Source organism: Cyrtonyx montezumae, unplaced genomic scaffold (assembly GCF_038088225.1).
Source record: "Cyrtonyx montezumae isolate F1298 unplaced genomic scaffold, pur_monq_1.0 scaffold_15, whole genome shotgun sequence".
Classification (NCBI taxonomy): domain Eukaryota; kingdom Metazoa; phylum Chordata; class Aves; order Galliformes; family Odontophoridae; genus Cyrtonyx; species Cyrtonyx montezumae.
In genome coordinates, this window is record NW_027071881.1 from 1,483,486 (window position 1) to 1,507,085 (window position 23,600).

The 23,600-nt window shown below is 46.5% G+C and overlaps 1 protein-coding gene across 3 annotated transcripts in view; it reads left to right on the forward strand.

The window, feature by feature from the left end:
- The window catches only part of CALN1 (calneuron 1), a 100,420-nt gene that overhangs the window by 51,653 nt on the left and 25,167 nt on the right, over positions 1–23,600 (forward strand). For all 3 annotated transcript variants that reach the window (XM_065731698.1, XM_065731697.1, XM_065731699.1), the window contains exon 4: positions 4,627–4,739. In XM_065731698.1, coding sequence (XP_065587770.1) covers positions 4,627–4,739 — 113 coding nt within the window. The remainder of the gene's footprint in view (positions 1–4,626; positions 4,740–23,600) is intronic.

The window sequence follows — 23,600 nt, forward strand, 5'->3', positions numbered from 1 at the left end:
CATTGCCCAGGTTACCTTATGGGTGCATGCAATGACATGGAGTGGGACAGAGTCACTGCAGCTAGCTATTACAAGAATAAAAATAAACAGGAGAGTTGTGCACGCCCGGGACCCGAGCTGCAAGTGACTAGCTCATTAACTTTAAATATATCACCTCACTGCGCTCTGGAGGTCAAATGCAAGAAAAAAAAGTGTGAATACTTATCAGTCTACACACAGCACATCCTCATCTCCATTTAAATGCATGCATCACTCTGGTGCCATGGCAGGACACTTTGCAGGAAGAGGAAGACCCCGGGTATCCTGAGGCTGACTGGGGTGCTGATTTCTTTAGGTTGCACTTGGGTGCAAGGTCTTTAAAGCACGAGGCTCTGAACGCCGTGCAAGTTTCTCCTTTGCCCTTGTGTATGGGCAATGCAATGCATATATATTTTTTCTCTCTCTTTTTGCCTCCCGCTGCCTTTCTCCCAGCCTGATAAATATTTTATTGCTCCCTCCAAGAGAGCCACTCCAGCCAGGAGATATTCAGACAGACAGCAGTGGCTGAAGGCTGAGGGTCGGGGCTCTCCCGTGGGATGCAGGGAGCAGGGGTTCACACTGCTGCTCTGCTCAGCGTTTAATTACAGCTTCACGGCAGCAGAGCTCTGGCAGGAATGTTTGCAGGCAACCAGTGAAGCTCAGCATATCCAGCAAACGGTGGTAACTTGAGTTCTCCTCGGCCTGGAGATCTGACAGCACCACATTAATGCAGATGGGATGGGGTTGAAGACGCGGAGCCTGTTCTCAGAGATTCAGACATCCCTTCCTTGGGACACTGAGATCCAAGGCACTTTCCCTTGGGTTGCATTGACTGGGAGAACTGGGAAAGAGATGGATTTTCCAGCTCCATACTGCTTTCAACTGCTGGTTCGTGGTGCTGGACCTCAGGGTTCCCTCTGGGTGTCAGGGCATTTCCATCTGAGCTTACCCCAAGGCCCTTCTACACCCAAGGAGCCAACATTTAATACTGCAGCTTTGGTCCAAGTGCTGAGCAGGCTGCAGGTCTGGGGCACTGTACTGCCTGTGCATGGTCACGGGGTGGTCAGAGGGCTTCTGGGGGACCCAAGGACATCTCTGAGTGCCTTCAGGCATCTCATGGAGTAATTAGCCAGGCTTGCATGGTGGCTTCAGAGCTGTTGTCCGTGCATCTAGTTACTGCTCCTTTCTATTATCACATCTGCCTGTTGGTTTTTTTTTTGCCAGAATGGAGACGGTGCTTCACAGAGAGTCAACCTTTGTGGGTATCTGGAAGCACTTAGCACCCAGCCAACGCAAACGGGCTGGTAATGATAAGCAGATCTAATTCATCCCTGACAGTGCAGCCAGCGATGCTCTGAGTCATATTTTTAGTCATGCAAGGTTCGGGCACATGATTGCTAACCCCATTCTTGCACAGTGCAGTTAATGCCAGGATTAAGAGGAAGCGTTAGGCAGAAAGAAAAATGTTAGGACACAGCTATATGTAAATAGGAAATGGTTTAAAAGGCAAGGTGAAGCTGTGCTCTGGTGTTGTGCCATGGTCACCCATGTAGTGACCATCAGGAGGAAGGTATTTTGGGGACATGCACAGAGGGATTGGGACTGCAGGATTGCCACAGTGGCAGCATTTGTGGCTTGCTGTCTGGGCCATGGGTGGGAACCATAGGATAAGAGAGCAGCTCCGGCCTGGCATCTTCCTCCCTTCCTCTCAGCCCTTAAAACCAACCCAAAGTTCATTTCTGAGTAAGCTGCACATTGCTTGCTTCGAATATAAACCACATCTGTATGCACAGGAAAGCCAAATGCGGGGATGTGCGCGGGGTTTGGTTCGCCTCCAATGCAGACCCAGGAACAGATGCTGTGTGCACATTGCACATCAGCTTGTAGGGCACTGAGTCACTGTGACTTAGAGGAGGAGGAGAGCATCTACTGAGTGTACACCATGGCAAATCTCAGGCTGTATGCACCCAGGAGGTGGTGGATGTCCTGGATGCCTATAGATCCTATAGAAGTTTGAGTACAGGGCATTATCTGGTTATGGAGAGCAACCCATGCATTCTCACCTTTCAGCCATGCAGATTTGGGGGCAGTGTCCTGTTTTTTACATTATTTTCTTCTGTCTGAGTTTTCAGCGAGTTCTCTTTCTTGACATTCTGATGCTACGGTCTCCTGAGACACTGATGGTAGGAAAGGTTTGCTTTCTGCAGCTTAAAATTAATGTTAAGGGGATGTCCTTACCAGGGAGAATGTTATGGGGTCTTGTTTCCATGCTAGTTAGCAGTTTTAATTGAAAAAGCAGTCAATAACGGAATAATGCATTTGTGATGGCATCTTTCTTCTAAGGTTAAGGGAAGTGCTATAATTAAGCTGATAATTAAACCCCAGGAAGTGAGTTATGATCACTGGCAAAGGTGCAGGGAATTCATGAGCAAGGGTTTGCCCAGAGCCTTTCTCTGAGCCAGCTGCAGAGCCCAGGACCCCAGCGCCTGCTTCCCCTGAGCCACATGTGAGACTTTGTCCTCCCTCTCCTCTGTGGATTCCAACTGAAAATTCCAACTGAATCACTCAATATTTTGGGGTCAGATATGGATAGACCTAATATATGCACAGGCAGGTAGTAGGATCTCTTCAAAATGCAAATTGTTTTCTTGCTAATCTGGCTAATTTCTTCTACCCAATTTGCATCGTAGTGTGCGTTTTTTCTTACTGCCTTTGCCTTGAAGTGACGTGCTGCAATGCAAATTGCCCCAAACCCACTGTCACCTTGCATTACCTTCCCCAAAATGATCCACCGTGCTGTGACTGATGCAGTCCGACTTGATGTCATAAACTGATGCCTCCCATGGGGAAGCAGAAGGAGCGCAGATTCTCAGAGCCCATAAATGTTTTAAAGAATGGCTTTCCAAGTGATGGGGTCCCAACCCCTTTCATTTTCTGCTTAATAACCTGCCCTAGAAATGAGCTCCATGCTGCCGTGCTCCGCTCTCACCAGCCCTGCAAAGCCCTGGAGGTCTGAGCAGCTCCAGCATTTGAATGGGGTCTTCTTGAGTGCTGGAGGATCAAAGCTATGCTGAATCCCTGCTGGTTTTTGTGTTTTTCATAGCCCCTGTTGCTGGATTTTTGCTCTTGTCTCCATGAAATTACAGAGAGAGCCTTTCAGTGAGTAGATACCCCTGTTCTGGCAAAGGAGCGCTTTGACTCTGCTTATTTTCACGTTGTGTTTCTGCGAAGATAAGGACACGGGGAGATTTCAATCAGCAGTGCATGTGCTCAGATCAAGCATATGAAATATAATAAAAGGGACAGATAGCGAGCAGCACGCGGTGCACGCGGTGAAGCTGTCACACGGGGCTGCTGCAGGTGCTGCAGTCAATAGTGACATTTTAATAGTAGCCCTCGCATTGATCTGCTTTGGTCTGATGGTTTTAGACACATTTCACACCTGGTAATTTGGAGCAGTAAGTACATGGAGAGGTGGATCCAGTCAGTTCCAACTGAATTTAACTTAAAAAAAAAACCCGACCCTGAGAAGTCCTAGGGTTGGTGGTGCTGCTTCCAGACTTGAGGGTGGGCTAATAAATCTGCCCATATCTTTATCCACCCATATCTATCTGAGGATGTGGATGCCCCATCCCTGGAGGCATTCAAGGCAAGGCTGGGTGTGGCTCTGGGCTGAATGGTCTCGTGGTTGGCAACCCTGCCCACAGCAGGAGGGTTGAAATGAGATGAACTTTGAGGTTCTTTTCAACCCAGGCCATTCTATGATTCCATGATCAACTGGTCTAATAGTACATGGGAGGATATGTGTAGGGAGAGAAGGAGAAACAAGAGGTATAGGGGCACTGAACTACCTTATTAGCTTCAACAGACACAACATTCCCTTTTTATGTTTTTTGTATTTTTGTTGTTTTGCCATTTTCATTAAGCATCACAGGAGTTCTACAAGGGAAAAGCTATATTTGATATAATGCTTGGCTATACTTCAAACAGCCACACGCCTCATTTACAAAATATACAGTGTACTGCCAGGGCTCGGGACTGCATAGGCTCAGTTCATTAATGGCAGGAGCAGTCTCCTGTCCCCACTAATGGCACTGAAGCTGTGTCTCCTCTGCCTGTTCTGCATGCTGAGCACACAGGGCTTTTAAGAGACAGATGCTGATGGAAAGCTGAAATGAAATGCCTGGTGGATTCGTAATAGTCTGGCTCTTCCCTCTGTGTGCACTCCCTTCCTCTGGAGGATGGGGTTGGCCTTGTAAAAGCTTTGCAGAGACCTGGCTCCTTAGCAGCTCTTTAGAGGAAGGCCCTGGTAGTGCTAATGGCAGAAATGGTGAGGTTTTGAGATGTGACTTGCTTATAAACTCACCAGGGCTGGAGAAGAGTTCATCTCTATTTGTGCATCATCTGTTCCTGTCTTCAGCTGTGGGTGTGCTACAGTGTGGGCCATTCACTGTGATAAGAGCAAATTTGGGTCTGCACATACCATGAAGTTGATGTAGCCATCATGCACATGTGGCTCATGATGTGCTGCAGATCCAGGGTGGCCTATTGGACATTGGTACTAAGTGGTAGCTGGGTGAAAACACTGATCATTTTCTTTCATTCCAGGGGATGGCCAGGTTGATTTTGATGAATTTATGACTATTCTGGGACCAAAGCTGGTATCATCGGAAGGCAGAGATGGCTTTCTGGGAAATACAATAGACAGCATATTCTGGCAGGTAAGTGGAGACTGTTTACAGTGCATCTTTATCCAACTATCAGTGGCTTGCTGAAGGGATTTGCTGGGGAGCATGGGATATTTTCCTAAAAGTGAATGCTTGTGTAAAGGTTACTCGGGTCCTCCGTGCTGTGTGCTGTCACCACCCTCTGTTGCACTCAGTCAGTCTCTCTGTGCTGTATTCAGGTCCTTGACTGAGGATTCAGGGCCAGGGCTGATGATGAGTCTGTTTTGTGCCATTGCAAGTTATACCCGTGCTGCTAGGGTGGTTTGATCCTGATGGTTTCAAGCATTGGTGGGTTTGGCTACAGGAGCTGCCATGCATCTGTTGTGCATTGTGATTTTAAGCAGGATTAGACCTTTCTAGAAAAGCAAGGACAGCTCAGGCTGTTACAGAGAGTGTTGAAAGTCTCCCAAGCCACAGTACTGTGTGTTTCTTGCCAGTGGATTGAATGTGTGGTTTCCTCTGAGATTGCTGCTCATTTCGTTGGTCACCCAACTGCCTTTGCTTGCTAATAAACTTGGGCTGCTACCAAGTTTATGAGTCAAAAGAGTCAAACCTGGACATGAGCATTTGTGCCGTCTGTTACTGCCCTCTGGCACTGTCCTGGCTGGATGGGTGGAGTTTTGTAAAAGTCTTTTAAACTCCTTTAAAACTTGTTCCTGGTCTCATGGCATGTGATATAAATAACCCTGGAAGTTTAGGCCTGGATTCCAATATTCAGACATGAAAGCAAGAGTTTGGTGTTGGTGAAGCTGCAGAGGTTTGTAATATATCTGGGGGATGTGAGGGCTGCACTCATGCTACAACGGAGCAGTCATGGATGTTTTATTGCCTCAGCTGCATCTTGTGTGAATGACAGGGAGAGAAGGAAGCACCAACCCATCCCAGCAAGCCAATGGTGCTTTCAAGACCCCACAGTGAGCCTGCCCTCCCCAGAGCTGTCAGTAAGCACAGGCAGCCCCCAGGGAAATTGTTCTCATGAGCTGAGATATTCAGTGGGGGAGCAGAGAGGTCAGGAGCTCCCCTCGTAGTCAGTTTCTGGGATAACTGTGCCATTCCACAGTCCTTCAGCCCACGGACATGCTTGCGTTGGCTTCGTATAGAGCTCAGTGACGAGTGGGTACCTCAGAAAAACAGTCCCACGGTGTGGGAACTGCCCTGGGCATTGTCTGCAGGCACTGAAGCTTTGACTCGATTGCACGAGTGCCCCAAGATCTCCAAAAGGATGTGTATGGTCTTTTATGTGTAAGGGTAAAAATACACGTCTCATTCCATAGCACAGTGCTGGGTTTTGGAGTCCTCACGTTTTGCTTCTCTTGGGGTAGGAGAACACACAGAGGATACAGTATTTTTTCTGTTTTTCCCCTCACCCCAGAGAAACAAGGGAAAAACCACGTAGGGAATAACATTCAAGGAACAGATTCCCTTTACCCCTTCCTGCCTGGCTTTACCCATGCCAACTGCTGGCTTCTCACCTCATCTTTAAGCAAGGCATTGACACATCTGCATCACCTCCAGTGGGCTTACATCTGATCTGAGGCCTTTCAAGAGCCAGGGCCTGGCCGTGTGCCCTATATCCCTTCCATGTGTGTTTTTCACATTTGCTGGGAAAGAAACAGCTTGGAAAAAGGGTGGGTTCATGTTGATGCCAGAGCACTTCAGCCCTTCAGTCAGCTCCAAAGAGGAGGTTTTGAGTAGGGGCCCTGAGTGACAGTGGCATCGAGAGTGGGACAGGAAGGGACAACCTCAGTTTGGGGACAGGTGTTGTACCTTAAAACATCAACCCAAAGCCATGGGCAGCAAAATGCATCTACAAGAGCATCCTATGGCAGTCCTAGGAGAATAAAATCTGTGTTGGCATCTTCCCTCCAAGCAGCTCTGCTCCAGCTGTCACGGTTTTGGCTCTCGGGGTTTCCTGCGCAGTGACACTTTTGTGCAGACTCTATTCCTTAGTAACACTTCAAGTCATGCAATGACAGAGTTAAATAGCAACCAGCAGCAGAAGGAGAGAGGGACTGAGGGAAGAGGTGAAGGCCTGGCAGTGCGAGGTGGTGGGATATGGGAAGGTGGGCTCAGATGGCATAGGCTGAAGTGGGGACAGATCTCATAACATCAGCAGCAGAGCTGCAGGAGATAGGGAGCAGATGGGAATGGTGAAAGAATGGGGAAAGGGATGAGAGCATGCATGGAAGAGTCTTGAAATAATAAAGGAATGGTGTGTCTGCACTAGGGCAAGTGTTGCCTGAAGAGCAGTGGTCAGCCAAGGAGAGGCAGGGTTGGGCTGAGGCCTGTGCTAGAGACATGGAGGGTTTCTCAGGTGTATTCTCCTTCTGTGATTTCTCTCTTTCTGTGGGTTCTCTAAATTGAGTCATGTTGGTGTGTTAGAGGCAGATGACTCCTGCTTCCTCAGGTAGCAGCGATCAGTTCTGCTCCAATTAGACTGGCTCTCCAGGTCCCTCAGCTTGGCTGGCAGCTGTTTACAGGGAGGGAGGCGGTAATCATCCCTGCAAACACTGTTTCAGACCAAGTCAATATAGACCCATGATATCAGGAGAGCTGAGGAAACATTGACTTTGTCTTATCACTGAAAGTCTGTCTTTCCTGAGTGAGGTGAAGCGTGCACAAAGCGCCGTTCTGCATAGAGCATCCCCAGGTGCTCTGTTTCAAAATGTTTTTCTTATCCTCATGCTGACTGCGAATAGAACTAAGATGTACCCATACACTGACATCTTCAGCTGCCATTGGAAGCAACTTCTCCTAAATGCTGGCCTGTAATCAGCAGCCACCCATTGGTGTGCAGGACCCTCACCCCAGGACATGCTGGGGGCACAGCCTGGGCAGAGAAGGACCTAAGCTCCTGCTGAGCACCAAGGTGTCCGTGAGGAAGCAATGTGTCCTTGGACAGAGAAAGCTGATGGTGTCTCGGGCACGCCTTGCAGGGTGTTTGTCCCTTTCCCTCTCCATCTTTTTCCCTCTGTATTGGTCGAGCATCCCTCACTTTGCCACCCTTTCCGAGCTGCTCCTGCTGGACTTAATTCTTGGTGCCTCGAAGCCGGTTGTTGTTAATGCCTAGCCAATGATATGCAGTGATGTCATTGCTACTGCACGCTCACAGAGATGCTACTTGTTTAATTTTGGAGCATAAGAGTTTGTTTTCCCAGAGCTGAGGGAATATATGAGAGCAGTTCCAGCTGGGTGCTCCGAGGGCTGTGTTTTGTACAGATGGGTTTCCAGTGCATGGCCATTCAGGTCTGTAAAGCACGATCAGGAGCATTACGGGAAGTGCAAACATTGCTGCTGGTAAATATTAGCTCCTTTTTGGGCAAACAAAATCCAAATCTGTCCACTGTGTCCTGCCATTCTCAGAAAGCGAGAGGGATAAAAAGAGAGACCAGGAGCTGAATGTTCGTATTCATTTACAGGTTTTGCCTACATTTTTTTTTCTGTAAGTGCAAAGATCTGCAAAATGCCTTCGATATCTTTGCTCAGTTTGGATATTAAGAAAAAAATGTTCTCATAAAGAGTGGTGATGCACAGGCACAGGCAGCCCAGGGAGTGGGGCTGTCACCATCCTTGGAGGTATTCCAGAGCTGTGGGGATGCTGCACTGAAGGACGTGGTTATGGGCATGATGGGGGTGGATTGGGGTTAGCCTTGTTGGTCATTGAGATCTTTTCCAACCTTAGTGATCTTATGACCTCCAGGAACAGGTGTGAAATAGTTTGCACAGGATGTAGTGAAGTGGATATTCAGGCCTGGGGGCTAAGCAACAGGAACACGAGTAATAATAATCTTGAATTTTAAACTTTTAATTAAAATAAAGCTCTCTGTCTTGGCTAAAATGTGTTTTGAAGGCAGAACAAATCTGAATGGTTAAAGAACAGGGCTGCGTTTGCATTGGTTGCAGAATAAACTGTTCCCAGCAGCGCTGATGAGGTTGTTTTATAAAGTCAATACTTTGCACAGGAATCATTTAAGAAGCAAACTGCTGCCTGTGATTTGTTTCTGACGCCCTATGCTGCATACATGTGGAAGCTACAGGGAATATCATTTCAGCTGCTGCTGACATATCACCCCAGCAAGGATATCCAGGAGCTTTGTCTTGTGCTTGGGGCCAGCACTGTATCATCCGCTCATCGCCTTTGATATCGCCCTGTATAATTTACTGGCTTTCAGAAGGAGGCTGCTTGTTTTGGGATAAATAAGCCTGCTTTTCAGGGCAGGATGACCAGAATACCAACATGATGCTTCTGGCTGGGAGATGCTGCTTGGAGATCTCCTTGGTTTTACCCTGTAGCACTGTCTTGAAGTTTTGGGGGGCTGGAGCAGGTGGTGTAGGGACAAGTCCTCGTGATTTCTGGGCTTGGGAAAATCTTTTCTTCAGTTCTCCATGAACTTTAGTGGGTGGGTGAAGCCAACCGAAGCTACACACTGCCATACAAGGAACGGGGGCTAGACAGGAAGAGCACAACACTTGCTCCATCTTGAGCATTTTATTCCCTGATTGCAGCAAAAATAAAGCAAGGAACACATTCAGCAGTGCAGGATTACATCCAGCACTGGCTGGGGAGGGAGTGCAGAAAGCTGGCTGCAAGTGTGGCAGAGCAGGGGGACGTGCTGGGATGGGACATGGAGGTCTTGACCTCCCAGCACGGCTGCTGATGCCTAATGACTTGCTGGGAGCTGCCCATCCGTAATCTGTTTTCAGTTGTCACTGCAAATGCAACAGTATCCCGGGGGAGAGATCTGAGCTCTCATGATCTGGTCAATCAATTAGTGCTTTAATAGAGTGAAATGAAGGGGAAAATGTGTGGGAACCTCGGTGGCACAGGGCAGGGTATGGAGATGCTCGTCAGGCATTGGTGTGGGAGGAAAGGCAAGGAACGAGGCTGTGTCAGAGTGAGTGGAGTGTGCCTCTGGCTGGAGCTTGGCTCTCTGCAAGGATGGTTTTGCATAGAGAAGGATTTTTTTCATGTGAATTCCAGCAGTTATAAATATCGAATGCAGTTTCTCCCTGTTCATGAGGTTTCTCCACTCCTCCCCACAAAGAGGTTAATGTGATGATGGCCAAGCCTCTCTATGCAGTTTTGGGATACTGCCAAACCACTTGAGGATTTTGCATCTTGCACCGTTATTGTCTGCTGGTACGAGCTGCCTTGCTGCAAATACCCCTGGATTTCAGGATTTCAGCTGCTGCTGTTTCAACCTTCCAAAGGATCATCTCAAGATGACTTGTTTGAAGCAGCCCAGCCAGTCTCCATTTAGCCTCTGAATAGGGGTTAAAACCACAGAGCTCCTTCCTGCAGTTCAGGATACTGCGTGCTGCTCAGGGCTGATGCTGGCTCTTGTCAAGGCAAGTTTTTCCATTGGCCTGTGTCACATCTGGTTTAGACACAGAAATAAATGAGATATGGGGTGGAAAGGCAGCTTGATGGTATGTGCAGACCTACTGCCCATGCAAGCAACTTGGTTACTGCTTCAGGATTTGAATGAGAAAATTCTGCAGATGAAAGTTTGGGTGCCAGACCATGGTAGATGGGGGGCAGTGCTGACTAACTGGGCCTCTACCTTTGCACCATGCATGTACCATCAGTAAAGTGGTGGAGTCATCATACCTGGAGGTGTTCAGGAAACGTTTAGATGTTGTACTAAGGGATGTGGCTTAGTGAGGCAGTATTGGTGGTAGGTGGACAGTTGGATTGGATGGTTTTGGCAGTGTTTTCAACCTGCAATATCTTAAAGAACACCTACTTACACAGAAGAGAAGTTCTGAGCTTGCTTAAAGACCTAACCTTTCTGGAGTTTCCCAGTCTAAGGCTTGGCATTGTCTCTTCCATGAGAACAACTCAGTTACGTGTGGGAACCAACCTTCCCAAAGCATTAGGCTGCCACATCTCACACGACAGATAATTGTGGGTCCTGGTTAACTGGAGCCATTAATTTGGTGCACTGTTAGCTCCAGCATCCTGGCTGCGAAATGAAATGTGCTCTGTAATGTCTGATCCTGCATATTAGATTTGATATGTGGTTTTCTTATATCCAGCCTTAAAATGCTGTGAAATTTTCCTTTGCAAGGCTGCAGATGGCTGCATCACAATGAGCAGTGTGACTCCAGCCACCTGGCTGGTATGGATAGCGTGCCATTCATCTCAGCTAACTTGGGACATCTGTACTGTTTATATTCTCTGTAGAGTCAGCAGAGAGAAATAGTCACTTCTGGGTACAATTCAGGGGTCTGCTTCTGGCATCAACCTCAGGATCAGGCATTAGAAATGCCAGTTTTTCTCCATTTAGTATAAGGTCCAGAAAAGTGACTTAGATGGAGAAGTGTGATTTAGGGACAGTGAAACAAGCCCTGCCAGGGATTACAAGTGCTTTTTTTTGATTCATGTACAGGAAGCCAGCTCGGTCAATGCTGAAGATTTTGTCACTTGGAGAGCGGTCTGGGTGCCTTATTAACTCTTCTTTTTTTGGAAAAGACATTTTCTCTGAGTGCATTGCACTCAGTGGTTGTTGTCACAGAATGAAAGCTGAACACTTGGAGCTGATGGATTCAGCAGCAAGAGAGTTGTCTTTGCTTTCAGTCTGGGGATGAAACACACAAATGCTGTGGCAACTGCTGGTGTGGATGTGGACATTGAGACGTTCATGGACTGTGGTGGAGGTGCTGTCCTTAGGCATATTCTCACTGCTGTGCAGTGTCTGAAGTTGCCAAAGTGAGTCACAGTGGTTGAGTAGAATTGTAGTATCATAGATCTGCTTCTGTGAAGGGGCTTTCTTTTAGCCAGTACATATTTTTTCCCTATAACAAAATGAGGTTCTTCCAGTTCCCAGGATGAAGTGTTCATCCAGGTCAAATCTGGAGGCACTGGAAATGGCCGAGTTTTGAAAACATGAAACAAATTGCAGGAGAAGAACAAGACTTAATTGTCAAACTGCGTTTCATAACTTCAACCAATTTACTTATAGGCACTACAGCTTTCATTCAAAATCTATTTACAGCAGGCAGTTTGTATGAGGAGGCCTCCTGCCTGCTGGATGACAGCGTATGTGTATTCATGTACACAATCATCTACCTGCTCTTGCAGTGCAGAGAATATTTTTGTTCTTCATCAGCTTATATATAAACCCAGTCTGTGTCTCTGCATGTCGCTGGGATGTTTTTGTTCCTGCCTGATGCATGAGATAGGAACTACACTGTGATTTTTCTCAGTGATGTGCTCAGAAATGTAGGGAAAGGTAAGTGTGTATGATTATTGTCTGAATATATGAGTACGTGGGTATTCAAACTATGGGATGGGGAGAGAGTTTCTTGCTTTTTGTTGATTCCTTAAGTCCTAAGTCAGTTGATCTCAGAATCTGTCCTTCCTCTTTGCACACAGAACAGGACAGGAAAGGGTTACGGTTAGGGTTGGGGTTAGAGTTAGGGTTAGGGTTAGGGTTACGGTTAGGGTTAGGGTTAGGGTTGGGGTTAGAGTTAGGGTTAGGGTTAGGGTTAGGGCTAGGGTTAGGGTTAGGGTTTGGGTTTGGGTTTCGGTTAGGGTTTGGGTTTGGGTTAGGGTTAGTTTAAAACAGACCTCATAGTGATGTTCTGTTTCTTTTTTTCTTAACAAATACTCATTTTGGGATAGTAATCTGTGTAGTGACCTGCCTCCAAATTCTACTTTTCAGTAGATGAAAAATATTGCGAATGTTTCACTGAGGTTTAAAAAGAAAAAAAAGAATGAGAGAGAAGAATGGGAAAAAGGACTCTCCATCATTCACAAGGCAAAAAAAAAAACGAACAAAAAAGTGTTGGCAGCTGTTAACAATGGCCAGATGTGTCTATAAAGAAAATTGACCTTTTATGCAAAAGAAAAGCTTAATAAAACCTCAACCTCATAAAAATACAGCTAAAGGGCTGTAGAGGACCATGGCAGGTGCACAGATGTCCCATGGCTGTGACAGGGTGACCCCAGAGTGCCCCAGCTGAGTGCCCTGATTGCTGTGATGCTGCAGGGATGGGGCTGATGTATGGTTCAATAGTGTGAGCCAGGTGATTGCTGGATGCTGTGGCATTGATGAAGGACCTCCAGATCGTGGGTGCCAAACAGTTTCTACAGCACGTGTAACTCTGGTTTTCCCAGGGTGTATCTGAGATTTTCAGCACAGTTTGCAGGAGTGGGACAGCTGAAGCCAACAGAAAACTATGTGGTACCATCAGGCCCTAAGTTGCACACTGGTTAGACATGCTTCTCAGTCACATCAGCAAAATACCTCGTTAAAGTCATGGAGGGGTTGGCTGCCTCAGCTGAGGGTCACCCTGCCTGTGCACCTCTTACAATAGTGCGTCTCTGCCCTCACCTCCGTGGTGTCCCATCTGTGGCACAGGGCACAGCATCACTGGTGCACAGTGGTGTTTCTGAGGAGTTCAGGGTGCACATTCATGACAGGGCAGGTTTGGTGGGATGTGGGATCTTGCTCTCTCCTGTGGTTTTGGAGGTCTCAGCTTTGGCATTTTGACTTCCCCTGAACCTGTGACCTTAAAATCACAGAATCACTGAGGTTAGATAGGACCTCTACGATCCCCAAGTGCAACCCCATCCCACCCCCACAGTGCATATAACCACGTCCCTCAGTGCCACATTTCCATGATTCTGGAACACCTCCAGGGATGGGGACCCCATCACCCCCTGGGCACGTGTGCCACTGCATCACTGCTCTTTCTGAGAATAAACTTTTTCTTAATAACCAACTTGAACCTCCCCTGGCACAACTTAAAGCCATCACTTCTCATGCTATCACTAGTTACCTGGCGGGAAGAGACCACACTTTCCTGCCCTTACCTCTTACCCAAGCTCCCTTCTGGGTTTCTTCGAGAGCTTGTAACCTGTTTGTTGGGGTGGGTTTTTTTTGCCCTGTTTGCCAGTAACATAACGCACTGCTGAGTGGTTTCACAGGGAATGAGAACATGTTGCTGGTGAACGTTTCTTCTCATCGCAAACTCAGTGCCACCATGCTGTGTGAGCCAAGCAGGCTCTGCTATCCCCGTCCTCTTCCCAAAAGTCATACTTTATTAATGCAATTTTCCAGCAGGGGCATAACATAGTTTTACCAAGTGGGTGGGAAGATGCTGATCTTTAGGAGAAATTCCTTAAGAACCTTTTTTAAGATAAATTTGTCACTTTGTTGAGAAATTATTTCTTTGCTTGCTTTTGTTCACTTTCATTGTACTGGCCATGGAGCTCCGATTGTGTTTCTGAGCTGGCAAAGAAAGAGGGATTACCCTCTGAGATGCACAGGATCTGTAGAGCTGGTTGTTTTGATACAGTCTTTAGTGCTATATAGAAATCTGATTTTAGTATCACTCTTGAGTAATACAATATGAAGTGATAATTAGAATAAACAATTAAGTAACTCGGTAAATTTGCTCAAAGTTAAGAAGATGTATCAGGGTGCAGATGCTGGCCAAGTTTATGGCAGAAGTCTAGAGCGAGCCAAGAAAGCCAATGGAAGTATTTAATGCATGTGAGATGAAAAGATGTCTTCAATTGTTTGATGCCTCAGTTCTGAGCAGAGAGGGATGAACCTTGGGGGATCATCCAGAAGGATAAGAGATTCATGGCACTCATGGAAATCCCCCCACTTTTGGAGTCGAGTGTACAAGTGAGATGGGGAAAAATGTAATCATGTAACGACGATTTACAAGGGTTTAATCTCCTTCTGCTCTTATTGAGTGAGTTTAGATGTTTTTTCCCTGGAGGCTGCTTGCCTAGGGGATGATGAGTACAAGACGTCGCTGTCAGTCCGTCACCTCTCCGTGTGATTCAATTCCTTCCAACTTTTGGGAGTGACAGAGCAATGAAGAGACAAATGAAATAAATTGATGCTTTTTAGGGGAGTGGAATCTGAAAAGAGCTGTCACAGAGGCAGACAGGCTGCACGTAGGTTGCTAGATTTCAGGGCTTTTGGGAGCGGTGATCTTCCATGGAGATAAACCCATGCACCTCAGCTGTATGGGAGCACAGATCTCCTTGTGTCAGGAGAGACAGGACAATGAGGAGCCCTGGGTTTGTGTCTAGCTGGTATGTGGGTACACGCTGTCACAAAGGAGGCCGGTGTGCCAGGTCATAGTACATCCTTTCCTCGGTACTGGCTTCTCCCTGCTCCCCATCAGCTGCATCCTTGGATTTTTCTAGTGCCACATTCCTATTGCAGGCTACATGACAAACACTGCAGAAGCCAGAAATGCTCCTGTACTTACTCAAATAGCCTTCAATAGACTGCATCTTTCTTCCTACTGACATTCAAAAGTACTCAAATCCCAAGGGCGGTTTCAGAGCAAAAGTGGAATATATTATATTTGTAGAACCAAGTGACGATGCAGTCCTCCAGGAATTGCTGGTTTGTACAGAAAGGCATGCACTGCAGTTCTGCAGAAAGGGAGCACGTTTCTGTTGTGTTGTTAACTTTGCAAAATGTTTAGGAGAACAAGAAAACACACCATGACAAAGCTACCTGCAGGCAGATGAAGTGGGATCTCAGCTCTGTTCCTGAGGCTTTGCCTTCTGCATCATCAGTAGGCGTGCTCAGCTTAAATGTGCGCCTAGGTGTGATGCTTCTTACACATCAAGGCACATGCGGAGAGATGCTGCCATAGAACATTCACCATTGGGGTTGTAGGAGCTCAGGCAACAACTGTGTCTTGTTTATTTGTGCTGCCATCCTTCCTCCCCTATTGAAATTGTCTTTATTTAGGGTAGCTGGACACTATAGAGGCTAATAACACTGATGGTTTGAGATGATCAAAACATTTTCACGAGTCCACTTTTATTGTAAAATTACCCTTAATTCCCCGAGTGAGACTTGCATCAGAAACACTCTGAAATTACCATCATTCCTAGAATTTCTGCATTGCATTTACTGAATAATATGTGCCTGTTTTTTATCAGTGTTTCAGATTTTTGTCCTGAGGTTTGCTTGTTTGCAAGGAATGCAGCATCCTCACTTGTCAGCAGCATCTTTTTCAGCAAACAAACCAAATCACACATCGCCAGTAATAGCTCTCCTTAGAACTTGGCAAAATGAAAATGGCTGGAAGATTTTTGATGCTTTTTTTCCTTTTTTTTTTTTTTAAGATGTGCAGTCATTTGTTGAGTGGAACCGTGAGGCACAGCATTTTGGTCACTGCGTGCAACCTGCTGTGCTTCCACACTGATGGAAATGCACCTGGATTGGGGCAGCTATCTGTCAGTGGTGGCACGTACTTGCAGATCTTGCTGTCCCACTCCTTTTCAAATGCATTTTTCTCTCGTGCAGCAGTGAATTGTTCTCTGTGCAGCCTTCCTGTATATCTCCCTGCTTTCCCATGGGGCAAAGATGGCCATCATCCATATGTTGAGGGATAATCATGTATTTTTCTGTCAGCCCTTCTCTCTGTGACAAGTGTTGCTGTGTTCCTTCTGGACATGGCCAAGGACAGGGAGGGCTGTGAGTGACAGGATCCGGGCTAGGAGCAGTGCAGGGACATGGAGGGGTGGGGGAGGCTTGAGCCCATCCAAACTCTTCCCGTCTCCATACGGGCCAGTCTGATTGCTGCGGAGAGAGCTGGCTGCTGATTGCTGTACAGGAATTAAATTAGGTGAGTTAAAAACCTTTATCAATCACCGTCATGCATACTTGCATATGAAGCATAGACGCAAAAGGTTTATGGTAATCAACATGGAGTGGCTGATTAAAGTCCATTAAAATGCACTAGAAAAAAAATCTAATCCTCTCTCCACTTCCACCTGGGCTCTTCTCTGCCTGTTTGATAACCACTGCTGCCTTTCCCCCCCAACAAAGTGCCCCAGCATTGGACACATCGCTGCTGGTGCCACAAAACTGAGCCATTCCCGACGTGGGGAGGTGGGAATAATTTGGTTTGTAGCAGGCAAACATCCCATCTGAAACACCCTGAACATAGTCTGTCACACTCACATGTTCTGGGACACAGAAGAAATAAAGATGATGGTAAAATTTGAATTGCAGCAGGAATTGCTGGTTTCAGAAGTGCTGTAGTGTCCAGTTTATTGCAGCTGGGAAATTTCTGGTGAACATGGCATCTTTTTTATATGTGCTCCTTTTCTGAACATGAAGCAAGCATAGCTTCCACTGAGGGCAGCTCTTATTGCTTCTACCATGTGCTGAAATATCCCAGCCATTATTCCGTCCCTGATTAATATCCTTACAGATGATCTGGATGAAGGTATTGAGTGCACTCTCAGTAAGTTTGCTAGTGCCCACAGCAGCCCCATGGGGTTGTTTGTGTGCTATTGTTGTATGCCCTGGCTGTTCTCAAAACCTCCAGGCCTGTCTTGCATGTACTCTTTGATAGACATCTAAATTGGTCCTGGGATTGCATCTCCATCCAGTTAATTTAGCACCTGCAAAATTCAATCCTGGGTTTTAAGTCTTTTGATACAAGCACATCTGTTAGGTGCTGCCTTGGGGTAAATGCTCAGGCTCTGGTTTCTCAGGGATGCCACCATGCTGGAGGTCACAAGGTGGCCCTGGGCTGGGAGAATGTTCTCCCAGGCAGTTGTTGCATGCCTTACCTCAAGGGCACATCATATAATCACAGATTCATTAAGGTTGGAAAATACTGCTAAGATCATCAAGTCCCACCATGGACCCATGTGGAACCTGGAGGATGTATAACCATCCGAGCAGTGAGTGTTCAGCGGTTCTCGTTGGAAGGAATGTGGTGCTCCTGTAAAGCAGAAAACCCAAACCAGTGCAGTAATTACATACAAAATAATCAATACCAAAGAATTTGTGATATGAAAGTCAGATGGCAGAACCTCCCTTGTAGCTGAGAATAAGTAAAATATTTGATTGTGAAGACCTGGAACTAGAGGTTTAAAGCCTCTGTTGCTACAGGGCTGGAAATGCTTCTTGATAATAGTGACAAAGTAAAGAGTGGGAGGAAGATCCTGCTAATGGAAAATAGGAGCAAACACAAATAGATCCATAAATTTGAAGCAAACTATTACTAAAGTGTAAGTCAGAAGTGAAAAGCCATAATGTTGGAGATGGGCTCAGGCCCTAATGTCTGGAATTGGATTTTAGAATCTCTTGAATTGCTGGATTGTAACGATAAGAAAGGCATTAATTTAGGTGTTGATTGAAAATACTCTACAATTGAAAAGAACAAGGGCATTTTTTGTCAAGGTGTTTCAAGCCAAACGCTTTATATTTACCAAATTGGAGGATCTTTTGGCTGTAATGACAGTTCAATTGGATTTGAAGAGGCAGTAATGTTATATCTTCATCTGAGGTCACTGGGGCAGCTGCGTGATGGAGTCTCGGTCACTTTCAGTATGAACAAGACATTTACAGACTTTCAGATCTGACTTAAAATATCTCCGACAATAAAAAGGTGACATTCTCTGCAATATGATGAACTCTCTGATTCATAAGTCTCTCTTCTCTTTGGAATGGAGTAGGATACCTAAGCTTAAAGTGTTTCCTGTGTTCCAACCTAGAAAATGTGTTGCTTTTTTCTATCTATAGCAATGGGTAATGACCCTTGCACGAGGGGAGGCACAGTTTTGAGGGTGATGGGACCACATTTTGAAAGGCAAAGCATTCGGGTAAGCACCCCTCCATCAGAAATCAGTCTGCGAGACACTCGTCATGTAACTTAATCCCACGAGCAGATGCTGTCTAAGTAATTAGCTGTGCTGCTAGATGACAGGCGCGTGCTGAATTGTGCAAAGATTGCCTCCTTCTTCATTGTAATTGCTAAAATACAGCAATGCAAGGCAAGAGCTTGGGCTATTGCTTTGGGAAGTTATTTCTGCATGGCTCAGGGGAGAAGTAAATCAGTTAATGGTTTTAATTAGCAGTCTTTTCATGTCTTCCCCTCATGGTCCACGAGGAGCTCTGCAGAGATGGTGCTCCTCTTTGCACAGATTGCAGAGGCGTGCAGCACTTGCCTCGCTGTGCTGTACAGTTCGAAGCACTGTACGGGGGACAAACAGTCATCTTTTCTGATCCCAGTAGAGCTGAGGATCTCCCTGGGGGTCTGGTCCATGGATCAGCATCCCTTGTGGCACAGCATGTGTCTGAGTGTGTTTCTCGTAGCTCTGCTAGTTATCTTATTTCCTTCATCCCATTTCTTGGGGGTGTTCACGAACCGTGGAGGTGTGGCACTGAGGGACGTGGTTATGGGGCATGGTGGGGTTTGGACTTGGTAATGTTAGTGGTCTTTTCCAACCTTAGTGGTTCAGTGATTCTGTGATTTCTTCTCTGTCTCTGTGAGGAATCAGCCCAAGTGCAGCACATTTATTTCTTTATGTCTACGCAGCAAGCAGGAATTTAACATCTCCTGGAGCACTGTCTCAGTGTGTAATAAGGTATCAAGAGAGCACGACTTCTGAAATCCCAGTAAGGATCTTATCACACGGGCAGGACTGGTGGTTGTTCTTAGATTATGATCGGATCAGCGAGATAAATTTTTAATTAAATTAGAATGATTCCCACTTTTGATACGTGCTTTAGCTTTCACAATTCCTGGGAACAAACCCCATCAGATTTGAGCAGGTCTGTGGTGCCAAGGGCTGAAGGATTGCTGTCCCCAGCTGGGATGGCACAGGAGGGACAGGCTGCAGCCCCAGCAGGCAGTGGAAGTGTAAGCGATGTCCCTGCGGGGGTTAATGAATGAGGTCATCTGCCCACTGCTCCCGTGGCACTGGCTCAAAAGCTCCTGAAGCCACCTCTGTCATTGTCACCTGTTAAACACCCAAAAGGTCGGGCCCGTCAGCCTTAGGAGCACCGGAATGGCCCAGGATTTTGGGGAGGATTTGCGTGGCTGTGTGCTTGCAGTACTGCATTGCCTCTAAGACGTGCAGAGGTCAGGCATGTTTAGCCCTGAGCAGAGTTTAGTTGTGAACCTCACGTAGCTCTGGCACACACCCCAGGCTGTCACCGCTTTGGCAGCCTCGCAAGCAAACTCCTTCCTGCAGAGAGAGCCATTTCTCTGAACCCTGGACCAGCTGAGCGTGTTGTATTCCCAGCCCTCCCCCCTGCCTGCCTTCACTACCCCTTTGGTAGCCCTTTGCTAGCCCTTCGCATCCTCGCACTTACCAGTTTTCCTTGCACCATGAGCTTTTAGCACAGCTGGCATGGATTTAATGCTGGCCACGTGTGTCTTCCTTTCCCCATCTGTTTTATTAATTGCATCTGAATTACTTCAGAGCAAAACTCTCATCCTAATAAAATCAGAGATGGCGTTCCCCAGGAGCACAGAGACATCAGGCTCCTGATTCCAGGCTGCCCATGGTGTGGATAATTGGGAATCATTGGAAGCGTGCGTATGTGTGTGTATATACATTTTTGCTATGAAGAATGACCTCTTCCAGCAGTGTTGCAGTCACAGGTTACACATGCTGTGAATAAATGCTGTGGTTTTGGCTGTTGAAAAGCAAATTGTTCTCCATCTAAACCCTTTGGCTGCACATCCCAGCAGCACTGTGAGCAGCAAAGGGTGTGAAAAGCCATCATTTTAAAGTCATCAGAAGTGATAACATAAAAAACAACAATTGTTAGACAGCAGTGCCATTGTAAACAGCAAAACAGCTTCTGCTGCTTCTGTGCTTCCAAGCCTTTGCCCTGAACAGGATGGGAAGTGCAATGCCAGCACTCACCCATTTCCCAGGAGGCAGAGGAGGGCTTTGCCACATTTCCTTGATCCCAGTGAAACACACAGAGCACATTTATTCCTTTTATCAATCTCACATTTTACCAGGAAACATTGGTTGCAGGGGAAAAATAAACGTTCCACATGTGCAGGTCTGATTTTGTTCCCCTCTCTTGTCAGCTTTTGAGGGTAAGTGCTGCCTTTGTGATTTTCCTTAAATCCAGCCCTGCAGACATCAATCAATAGCTTGTTGAAATGTGTGTCAAGCAATTTCAGATCAACAAAACAATGCTGGCACATGGTTTGCTCACTGCTGTAGCACCTCCTTAGCTCCCACACAGGGATGTTTGCACTGTCCTCCTCCCAACCTCGTTTCAGAGCATTTAGCTGCTTTGCTTTGCTGTTGGGGTGCTTTTTCCTACTGCTTTGGCTGAGATTTTCTCTATCCTGGGTTTATTTTTGTGTGCATGTGGAATTGAGTATGAAGTAAGTAGTTCTCAGAAGGGCTGCCAAGCTGGGAAACGGTCTCAGATAATCATAGAAGTTGTAAAAACAGGCCCCCTCCCAATCCTTAGCCGTTATTTTCCTGCATACATACTGAAAATGTAAAATCAACTTATTAGCTAAGCATTCAGTCCTGATTTCATGATTTTATGTTTGGCTTTTATATATGTAACAGCTATTTTCCACTTCCATAGCACCGACAAAAAAAATTATATCATAATTCACTCCTATTTTGTTCTTGCCTGTTTCCAGTCTAGTCGACCTCAGCAATGAAACAGCTGTGATTTCAGATGTGAGTGTGATCACAGACTCATGTGGGACATGTAGGGAATTTAAGACCTACCACACTGAATGTGTGGCAGTATCTGAAGGTCCTGTTGAGGTGCTGTCCCTGGCTGACCAAAGATACATGCAGAATGACACTCAGTGACCTGGTTTTCTTGCACTTTCAATGGGAAAACTGAATTTCAGTCGTAAGTGTTGAACAGCATATTTTCAAAGCAGAATTATTTTAGAAACCCATAAACTCTGAGTTGTTATGACCAAAGAGATGGATTAGGTTGGATTCGCATACAAGAGGGTGGTGAGGCACTGCTGCTCAGAGCTGTGTGTGCCACATCCCTGGAGCTGCCCTGGGCCATGGATGGGTCCTAGGCAGGCTGAGCTGGGGGGGCACCCAGCCCATGGCAGGGGTTGGAGTTGGATGATTTTTAAGATCCCTCCTCACCTAGGCCATTCTATGATCCTCTGATAATACAGCATGGCAAGATGAGTGATTTGTGTCAGTGATCTCTCCTATCCATTCATGGAGGAAGCAAACAAATCAAATTTCTATGGGTAATTAGACAAAAAGGAGCAGCTGGTATCAGTTTTTCCTGCTAGTTGTCAACAGGATAAATAATTTCCACTAAGCATTAAGGTACTCTTTGCTCCTCTCAGCAGGAAAAGGGCACAGTTGTCCAACGTATTTACTTGGCTCAACAGTTCCTGGATTCAAATAAAATGTAAAATGTAGCATAGTGTGCTGAAAATATCCCAGTAAAGTCCAGATGTGCTTTCAAAGTCAGTGCTTGGATTCCTGGCCTGTCAAGGTAGTAAGTTACTTAAATAGCACACACAAAAGGCCACTCTGTGATCAAAGTCTTCTTCCCATCAGAACTGCTGCCCAGAACTAGGCACAGCTTTGCACAGCTGAGATACACTGTGATGGTGGTAGCTCTTCCTGACCATTCCTTGCTTGGTTTGACCCCAGAACTTCTCTGCAGCCCCGTGGCTCTGTAGGTTTCCCACAGACTTAGAATTCTTTAGATACATTGGGTACTTCCCAGTTTCCAAAGTAGCTATGATACCCCATCCCTGGAGGTACTTAAGAGTAGGTTGGATGGGGCAACCTGATCTAGTGCCTGATTTAGTGGTTGGCAACCCTGCCCACAGCAGGGGATTTGAAACTTGATGATCTTTGAAGTCCTTTCAAATCCAAGCCATTCTGTGACTCTGATTCTAGGCAGGGCGAGCAGAGTTGCCAAGTGCTTGCATGCAACAGCCACAAACATTTTCAGCTTTTTCAGGAGCAGACTTACCTTCTGCATGCCAGGTCTTATTGTGCACAGCACACCTGTGCAGTGAATGGAGGCACATGTTCCCCATAATGGTACACCAGGGAAGATAGGAATCCTGACTTCTAACTCATTGTGTGCTTCCATTTGGCTGCTATACAGTTTCTTTGGATATGTTTGGTACATCAGCTCTTCCTTATGTGGTGAATCATGATGATGCTATGTTGAGTATTAATAAGCGCTCACCTGCATGAGGAAGAAGATGGAGGAGGACACCAATGTTTTTACTACTTTAAAAAGCTTGGGGAGTTAGAATTCATATCATAAGGCAAATGTTGGGAGGGAAATACCTGCATGTTTAGATACCACATCACTCCTTGGAAATCTTCAGAAGCTGTCTGGAGGTGGGCCTGGGCACCCTGCTCTGGTGCTTTGGATAGCTCTTATTTCACAGAGTCGCAGAATTGTAGGGGTTGGAAGGGACCTCTAGAGATCATCTAGTGCAGCCCCACTGCCAAAGCAGCTCCCTAGCCCAGGTTGCACAGATAGGTGTCCAGGTGGTCTTGAACGTCTCCAGAGAAGGAGACTCCACCATCTCTGTGGGCAGCCTGTGCCAGTGCTCCATCACCCTCACTGTGAAGAAGTTCTCATGCACATTTGAGCAGTATTGGACCAGATAGACCCAGGGGTGCCTGCCAACCTCAGCCAGTCTGTGATGCTGTAATTCTGAGAAAGGGAGCAGGGCATTGGCAGGATGTGTTATTGGTGGGGGTCTCCTTGACTTGCCACAGCAACAGTTGTGTTGCTACCTAATATTGTCTGGACCCACACAAGAATTGTGCTCCTTTTCATGCCATCTCAGTGTGTTTTCCTCCAGATTTGCTCTCCAGTGGAAGCTACACGCTAGTGAGCACATCACTGAGTGATGGTGACTGGTTTGCCTGTGTGAGGACACTGCCTGTGTCCAGGTTGATTGTTGCAGTGAGGGACTGTGTTTTGAATTCTTTTTTCCCCACATGTTTCTAGATTGTAACTGTGTGGTTGTACATACAGTAGTTTAGTAGAGGAGTAAGACCACAGTCAAAATGGATGCCTGCATCCTGAGGTCTGGTTTGGGATTGTGGTTTGGGATTGTGGT